The following is a 9,068-nucleotide window of genomic DNA, read 5'->3' as shown; positions in this document are numbered from 1 at the left end:
GCGAACGAAAGATGAAAGAAGAAATTATTTTTATCGGAAGAAAGAAGAAGAAAGTATTTTTATCGGACCCCACCTATGGAAGCAGAAGAAGAGAGCAGCCCCAACTCCGTTGGAAGAACCATGTGGAAAACGATTTAAAGTGCCTTGGTGTAATCAATTGAGGGCAGTTAGCCAAACAAACGGAACTTGAACCCAGGACTTTCGGTGTGGTAAAGTACGCCACTATCACATCACGGGAGCGGCACCAAGCATCACTACATTGTACATAAATATATATCAGCTAACAGATTTTTGTGGAGTGTATGCAGTTGATATTGATTTGTGTTAACCAAATTCTACGAATATTTTTGCAAGGGCATTGTTATTAGAAATGGTTGTGAGTATTGCTTTAAGGAACGAATGGACACTAACGAGATTTTTCTTTGATTTGGAAATTTTCGTATTAACCTTAACAAATTGAAAAGTAATATTTGCTTTACTCAAAATATAAATCTAAAATTTCCGTAGAAAATTATTATGTTGTAGAGTATTTGCATAGCGGTGGGTTTGCTGCGTAGTACGATTATGTTTCGCTATACAAGGAAATTCTTTAAATTGCAAAATCGCCTTAATTGTGATTTACTAATTTAAAATCTTTCACATGTTGCGGCTTTGTATGACTTAAGGTTCATTTTCAGTCATTATATTTGCGAGTGATTAAAAAGATGACGCTCCGGCCAAGAAAGTGTTTCTATCGGAACCCGCCTATGGAAGCGGAGGTAGAGGGCGGCCCCAATCCGTTGGAAGGACCAGGTGGAAAATGATTCAAACTCCTTTGGTGCGACCAAGTGCCGCCGGTTGGCAGAGAGAAAGAACGACTGGCGCGCCTTGTTGGAGGGCCTTAACCGTTTAAACGGTTAAGCGCCAATTAAGTAAAATAAGTAAGATTAAATTTTAGCTAGTGATAGAACGATACGAGTACTGAGTGAGTAGTATCGATACTTCTCCAAAAAGTCCAATATTTCGTATTCGATGCTTTTCTCCAAGTACTGAGTAAAGTATCAATACTTTACCTCGTTACTTTCCCCGATATTATACCAAGGGCCGATGGTCTACATGTTTAAGATCAACAAAGATCAGTCCATTAACATCCATAACTTGAGCATAAATTGAGATTGTCGATGATGCAGTAAAAGTTCCGCACTTAACTTAAACCGACTCTTTGATAATGGTGGAATGGGAGACGATTTCTGCATATGGTGGGAAAAGAAATATATGTGTTTATTATCCTAACTCCAAAAAAATTATTATGAAAAGCTGCTGGCTTTATAAAATTTCAATACATTTTAACTTGTCATGCAATAGAGCTTTTTCGTTATTCTGTGAAATTTTGCTGGATGAAGTTAGCAGCATTTACAGCATCGTCGGCGATATATTGGTATTGAAAATAGTCGAAATATGGGAAAAACAAATACTTGTGAGGCTGTGAAGCTTGACGTTGCCATGTACAATAGAAATTTATTACAATGTTGTAAAATTTGTGTTTAGGGCCGCCCACATTAAGGAGAAGAAAACTTATAAGTTTTGCAAACCGTTAATCAAGCCATTGAAATCACTTTGCAATACGGCGGAAATATGGTTTTTGGTATTATATATAGATCCGATCAAAAGCGGTTAAGGACCACGCCTACTTTAAAGAGTAGGGGCTTACAGTTTTAATCTTAACAAAATTTCCAACATATATATGGTACGCAGCAATGCTACCAGAAGATATAGAGCTATCAAAAGCTGTTGTTACTGCAAGACTTGTAAGGGTACCCCCTTCCTCCTAGTCTCAAACGGTGGACCTCAAATAATCTCTGTGGTAGGTAAGCATAGGTGCAATTAAGGAACGTAACATCTTAACCCAGAAGAATTAAACAAGGGGTGCCGCCAAATGATGGTATTTTATCCCCACCAGAAGGAGTTACCATTGTTTCTCACGCTGATGAATGCACGATAACGAATACAGGTCCCGGCCAACCGATCGATGAGGTAAGTAATAAAATAAACATTTATCTCCCTGATTTCTCCGTTTTTTTCGCCTTGCAAAACTTGATGTTGTCACCGTTCATAGGCGGCCTTTTTTACAACATACACAAAACAAATACCGACTATCTACGTCGTAACATTACGCTACCGGCTATCATAAATACTGGGTATGACGTTCGATCAGGATCTAAATTTTGACGAGCATGTCCGCAGTTGTACCTTGAATCCAGAGCTGTAACAAAATCCTCAAATCTCTTTCCGCCAGCACTTGGGGTAAGGATAAAGAGAAGCTCATTACCACTTAAAAAATAATTGGCCGGCCGCTTGCATGCACACGTCACTGGAAGAAAATATGTCCTGTCAAAACACCGCTGTCAGAACTGATGCTTCTTATGTCCCCAGGGCACCACCTTCATAGTAAGGCGAGAGTACTCCCCATTAGCGCGAGAAATAAAATGCTGAATAAACAATTTTTGTTGAATACAAAGAAATCTTGACGGAATTTACCTCCGAGGTGATTAATACCCAGCCTCTCTTCCAATATGCCTCGTGCTACGTATTTCATGACGATTACGAAGGGCATTTGCAACGCAGATTCATGAGAGAAATATACTCGGAGTGCTTGCCAAACCACTGCCGAGTGGCAACTCTTTTTAGAAAAACTTTTGTTAACTGAAAAGACCGTTTTTTTCTTAAACACCATAAGTTGATCAAAAATCTTGTAAATCATTACGTTTGAGCCCAAAAATGGGTATATAATGTTCGGTTTCGTCCAAACTTAAACTTTCTTACTTTTTTTCTATTAAATTCAAAACATACGATTTCATTTCAAAAAAAGAGCTTTTTTACTCACTTGGATCGAATATACTCGATACCTTTTACTGAGTATGAGTACTAGCATCGATACTTTGATCCGAGTATTTTATACGAGTACCGGTATCGATACTTTTTCAAAAACTTCTATCACTAATTTCAGCTGCTGCCTGATTTAAAGCTGCTGATTAAAAGTATTAATTGCGTTTTACTCAATATTTTAAAACAAATAAATTAACAGCTAAAATTTGCAATAGCATAATCTTTTTCATTTAATTGAATATGTTTCTATATTTAGCAATTCGGTAATCAGCTGATCTCTTTGCCCTATTGAAAAAGTTATATAAATGCATATTATTGTAATTAATTATTAATTCTTAATTTTTGTTCATATTTTGAGTAATATTTGCAATTTTTTCACATTTCTGACGTGTGTACATTTTATAAGTATTGGACTTAGTGTACCTGCGTGATTTTCTGTTTCTTCAAGAAATATACTGAATTCTTAAAACAATTTATTGTGTCTTTTCCTAGTTTTTTTAGTGAATTAGAAATCACTTTTTCAGGCTGTCTAAACCAAGGATGCTAAAAAGAATCATATGGTTACAACTTCTATTAACCTTACTTTCTCAAATATGAAAAAAAAAAATTCAAAATATTTTTCTTCTGAAGAAGAACAAACCTCTGTGTTTGGTTATACTAACTTGTGGGGAATGGAGATGAACCCACCTGAGTCGTAGTCAAGAGTTCGCTAGATATGTTCATCTTCAGCGTAGGACATATAAACCGCATGGACTGACTATCGACGCTTACAGTTGTTGCCGTCCATGTATCCATACTTGTTACACTATATCAGCCAGTCGAATCCATAGCACACGAGCGTCAAACGACAGGGTGAATGTGAGCTTCGGAGTATTATCGACTTGGCTTCGGCTCGCTTCATACTCGCTAATAGAATTCTGGTAATCCAGTAAAATTTCTCAGCACAAGCTGTGGCCTTAGTAAGAGAACATGAACTTGTGCGACAAGTTAACTTACAAGACCTCCATATAAGGTTGCCCAATTCGGAGAGTAGACGGCTTATATATCAACTCAGGCAGGCCAAATGGAAGACACGTCTCAAGAAATGCAACCACTCTGCTGATGCTGGTGCTCTGGTGAATCATGAAGGACTTGTCTAATCCAGCAAAATATAATGTCCACGAAGAGTTCCACTAGGCCATCCAAAGGCCCGTAAAATAATTACGACCAGGTTAGGTCAGGTTAGGTTAGGTGGTAGATGTCCTGATAGGGGAAACTCACTTGGACAACATGAAGGTCCGTTGTGACATCACATACAGTAACATAATGGTGACGTAGATATAGCTACTTAGAGAATCGTTGAGTAGCAACGATAAAGTTTCGAATGATACCGATCTCAACCTTGGATAAATCCTCGGGAGATTAAAGTGAGTCGCAACCGAAGTACTTTCGCCTAGTTCTGGCAAAAGCTAGGAAATCAAGCATAAAGTGATTTGATGATTCCACCTGTTGTTGTTGTTGTAGCGATAAGGTTACTCCCCGAAGGCTTTGGGGAGTGTTATCGGTGGTCCTTTGCCGGATACAGATCCGGTACGCTCCGGTAACACAATTGGGTTTGGAGAAGCTATATATTGCGTTGGCAACCTGAAAAGGTTGCGCTACACAACCCCTTGAATCTGGTATTTTAGTTGCCTCTTACGATAGGCGTACCTACCGCGGGTATATTCTAATCCCCTTCCACCTCATCATCCTCCGTATATAGCTGCAGCAGGATGGAGTTTCCAGTATATTCAGACGTACAGTGAAAACCTCAATGACCATAGATAGGTGAGCCTTAGTGAACCCAATTACTTCGGCAGACTTCCTGCCATCCACTTTCGGCGAGAAAGATCTTGCTACCGTGCAAGGGGTGGTGCCCGTCCAACCTTTGCTGAGCAGACCCGAGGCCCAGCTATGGAAGATCAAACCACAAGTGGCCAGCGGAATCCCGAAATCCCTACAGCCATCTTCATCCGGGCCAGTTGTACTGATGCGGGCTAAGAGATACGCTTGACAGTTGCCCGGGATATGACTATGGCCCGGGACCCAGATAATCTTAATTATAAAATAGTTCGAAGCAGTCGCAAGCGAGGTTAGGTACTCCCAGACCACCCTCGATCGCACTGTAGTTGAACTCAAGACCTTGATAGCTGCTTGGCTATCAGAGTTGATGCTGAATTCCCAAACCGTAGTAGCACTGGATAACATTTCATCCACAGAATCCTTAATCGCAGCAACTTCCGCTTGGATTATATTGCAGTGATCAGCCAACTTAAACTTGCGACCAAATGGTATGTTAAAATAATTTGGTGATAAGGGACTTAGCTATGTAGTGTATGCTCTCAAGTGCGGATATATTAAAAACAGTTTTAGGACTATTTTCGATTTATACAAGCTTAGCTCTTGCTCGTTTTTTTAGTATGTAAGTATTAGTTAGCATTTACCATCATGTTCATTTTCTGTTGGATCATTTTTAGTCATATTGAAGTACTGTCCTCTTTCTCAAAAACTAAGAGATTTTTATTATCCATTAACCATTTTATCTGAACTTTATATAAATAATAAAAAATGCCATAGTGATGGTCAATGCGGGAATTGAATCATCATGAAACTGCGAAACACGGCGCTGATAAGACAAACTTGCCAAAAGGAACAAAAAAATCGCATTGAAAGCTCCTTTGTGATTACACTACACGCCAAAAGCATTGATTAAATTTTTATCAATGGTCGTTGCATCAAGCGGGCGTTTATTTGAATAGCCTTAATGAAACTGGTGTAAGAATTCAGCTTTCAGTGAGAAATTGTGCTTCCAACGAGACGGTCAAGAAGAATTACGAAATCAAAATAGCGAAAAAAAACCAAAATTATATTTTATATTAAACTATTTTATTAAAAATTTGAGAGGACAGATAACTTGGCTTCTTGGCGAATAGTTAGTGGAGGTTTTGGTTGCCAAAATGCAGTCGCTCAAGTTAAGAGCTTTACTTTTGTTGCTGTGTTCTACGCTAGTGGTAGCTGGACCACTGCCTGCGCAAGAACTACAAGATAAATCATCATACTCAACAAGCGATGAGAACACGCAGAAGAAAGCTGAACTTTCGTCAGTTATTTCCGATTCGATTGAAGATGTGTACGACCTCGATCCGAAGTCAGCTGTAGGAGAAGAAAGTGATAGTAAATTACTTGATAAGCGTTCACCCGATTCAATACCTGATGTAGATTTGTGTAATCCTCCCAAGTCTGTTAAAGACAACATTGAATTAAAAAGTGAAGATGCGTATGAACGATACTATCACCTTGAAAAGCCGTATGCAAGTGAAATGCGTAAAAGACGACAACCGGCCGAAGAAAATAGCTTTTCACAAGAGAACTTTTCAGAGGAGAATAACAAGCAAGATGATAACGAGGCGAATTATGAAAATGAATACATTGAACGTAGAAAACGTAGTGCCAAGGACAAATCATCATCATCAGAAGAAGAAAAAGGTATAGGCAGGCCAGTATCTCCTGGAGCGAATAATGGAGAAGGTGCAGATGGCGCAGGCACAACAAGAAAAGCCACCGACAGCTCATCTAATGAGGATTCTTCAGAGGAAAGGGGTAAGCCTGGTGCGCCTGGAGCGAGTGATGGAGAGGGCTCTGAGGGTTCTGATGGAGCACGCAGAAAGCGCGAAGTTGATGAGAGTTCATCTGAAGAAGGTTCGTCAGAAGAAAATGGTAAGCAGGGTGCTGCTGTAGCGAGTGAAGGAGAGGGAGGTAAGGGCACTGACGGAGCACGCAGAAAACGTAAAGCCGACGGAAGCTCATCAGAAGAAGGCTTGTCAGAGGAGAAGGGTAAGCCAGGTGCTGCTGGAGCGAGTGATGGAGAGGGTGCTAAGGGTGCTGATGGAGCACGCAGAAAACGTAAAGCCGACGGAAGCTCATCAGAAGAAGGCTCGTCAGAGGAGAAGGGTAAGCCAGGTGCTGCTGGAGCGAGTGATGGAGAGGGTGCTAAAGGTGCTGATGAAGCACGCAGAAAACGTAAAGCCGATAGAAGCTCATCAGAAGAAGGCTCGTCAGAGGAGAAGGGTAAGCCAGGTGCTGCTGGAGCAAGTGATGGAGAGGGTGTTAAAGGTGCTGATGGAGCACGCAGAAAACGCAATGCCGACGGAAGCTCATCAGAAGAAGGCTCATCAGAGGAGAAGGGTAAGCCAGGTGCTGCTGGAGCGAGTGATGGAGAGGGTACTAAGGGTGCTGATGGAGCGCGCAGAAAACGCAAAGCTATCGATAGCTCATCCGAAGAAGGCTCCTCGGAGGAGAAATCTAAGCCAGACGCTGCTGGATCTAATCAAAGTAAGGCTGCTGAAGGCGCAGGTGGAGTACGTAGAAAGCGTGGAGTTGAGAAAAATACTGTTTCTATTGAGAGCAAAGAAGAAGAACAACATGACTCTGCTTTCGATTCGGAATCGGGAGAAAATAAAGAAACTAATGACGTCATTGAGTCAAAAATGCAAGACACATCAATGGAAGATTACGTGCAGGGTTGTGAAGTTATGGACGCTGATTCAGATGAAGCCAATGAAACGACCTACAAGGAAGATAGGCGTAAACGATCGCTAGAAGGTGAAGAAAGTAACGATACAAATAAAAGCACCACTGATGAGGCAGATGACGCTGAGCAAAATAACAAAAGTGACTTAAGCGAAAACGCAAAAGAATACTTAGACTAATCCTTTGACAAATTGCAAGAGCTTGAAAGCTTAAAGCGATGGGTGCGACGTACTGCTATTCCCAGAAGCTAAAGAAATGGTGCTTTGATGCTTTAAAAATCGCGCATGAATTTTGATAAATAATAATAATGTAATGAATATGACGCTTTACTTTTTTAAGCCTCTTAAGTGTTTTTTATTTTTTATTTTATAAATAATAAATTATATACTTAAACTATTTAGTTCTGTGAATAAAAACAAAAAACTATAACAGCAAAGATAAGCTGGATTTTGTTTATACTAACCTTTGTTGTGGCAGAGTCGCGAAAAAGTATTTCGCAGCATTTCACGGCACCGCCTTATCAAACTTCGCCGTCATTTTGTCGACATACACGCTGAGTGACTTTGAGTTGAGACTACATGAGCATGTACATTTGAAGGGTTATCTTTGCTGGCCCGTGTTATTTTTGCTTGTTTGTTGTTAAGCCCTGTGAAGATCAAACTACTACTGCTGCTGTGGCTGGTACTTCCAGCGCACAGTGGTCGGTTCCATAGGCCAAAAATAAAAAAATCAAAGTGAAAAGTTTGTCACCAAAATATTACAACAGGCTTTTAAACGGTATATTTATTTTTGTTGTATTCGAACTGTACTCTTTAAGAATAGCTTCAAAATTGAGGCTATGGCTGGTTTTTGAGCAAGTTAAAAATAAATTGAAAGTTTAAGCTATTTAAAAATACATAAAATATCATTGTATTGAAATAAATAAAAATGAACGTTGAAGTCAAAGGTACTTACTTCATTTTGAAATAATTATAGTGTCTTTAGCTTGTCGTGTTTTTTTTGTTATTTAAAATTACACCAGTGCCTTTATTAGTGTTTATTTGCACAAATATTTCAACTTCAGCTAAAGTTTTAGTTGGGTTCCTCGCCGATTATTAGTCAAAATTTTAAGATTCTAAAGTGTTAATATCAGCTACCACTTTCTGCTACTAACTATGTTTTGCGACAGTTTTAATTATTGTCGTATGTTATATGTGTTCATATATAATACTGTTTTCACACAGACGGCTTATTGAATAATAAATGCAGTTTTCTACATTAAGACGCTTATTGAGCTCAATCTTCCCTACAAAATTCGAATCTACAATTATTTCATTAGTGACTACCCTGCAAAAATCGTTGGATCATGTGGTCCACTGGAGTACTTAAGATTGTACTCCACTGTAATGCAGCAATGGACCAACTCATATTTCTACACGAACATGTTGTAAGCCGATCATTGGTCGTTTTTAACGATTGTAATCACTACACGATGTTTATTGGACTGTGGTTACTCCATGGATTACTCTGATGTAATGCGAAGCTGGAGTATATGGTCCAGTCCTAGGACATCGCGATGTTAATTGGACCATATTTTTTGTATGAATTGTGGTTAATTTTGGAGTACTCGGTTGGTCCATAGCGAGTACTCCATACATGCATGCATGGAGTACTCG

At 39.5% G+C, this 9,068-nt stretch overlaps 1 protein-coding gene across 1 annotated transcript; it reads left to right on the top strand.

The window, feature by feature from the left end:
- The first annotated feature begins 5,669 nt into the window (after positions 1–5,669).
- LOC137244775 (collagen, type I, alpha 1b) lies at positions 5,670–7,854 on the top strand. The gene has a single exon (XM_067774271.1). The coding sequence runs from the start codon at positions 5,841–5,843 to the stop codon at positions 7,590–7,592; it is 1,752 nt and encodes a 583-aa protein (XP_067630372.1). The 5' UTR covers positions 5,670–5,840; the 3' UTR covers positions 7,593–7,854.
- Positions 7,855–9,068: the final 1,214 nt, after the last annotated feature.

This window comes from Eurosta solidaginis, chromosome 3 (assembly GCF_040869045.1).
Source record: "Eurosta solidaginis isolate ZX-2024a chromosome 3, ASM4086904v1, whole genome shotgun sequence".
NCBI lineage: Eukaryota > Metazoa > Arthropoda > Insecta > Diptera > Tephritidae > Eurosta > Eurosta solidaginis.
This window is presented reverse-complemented; position numbering and strand designations above follow the sequence as displayed.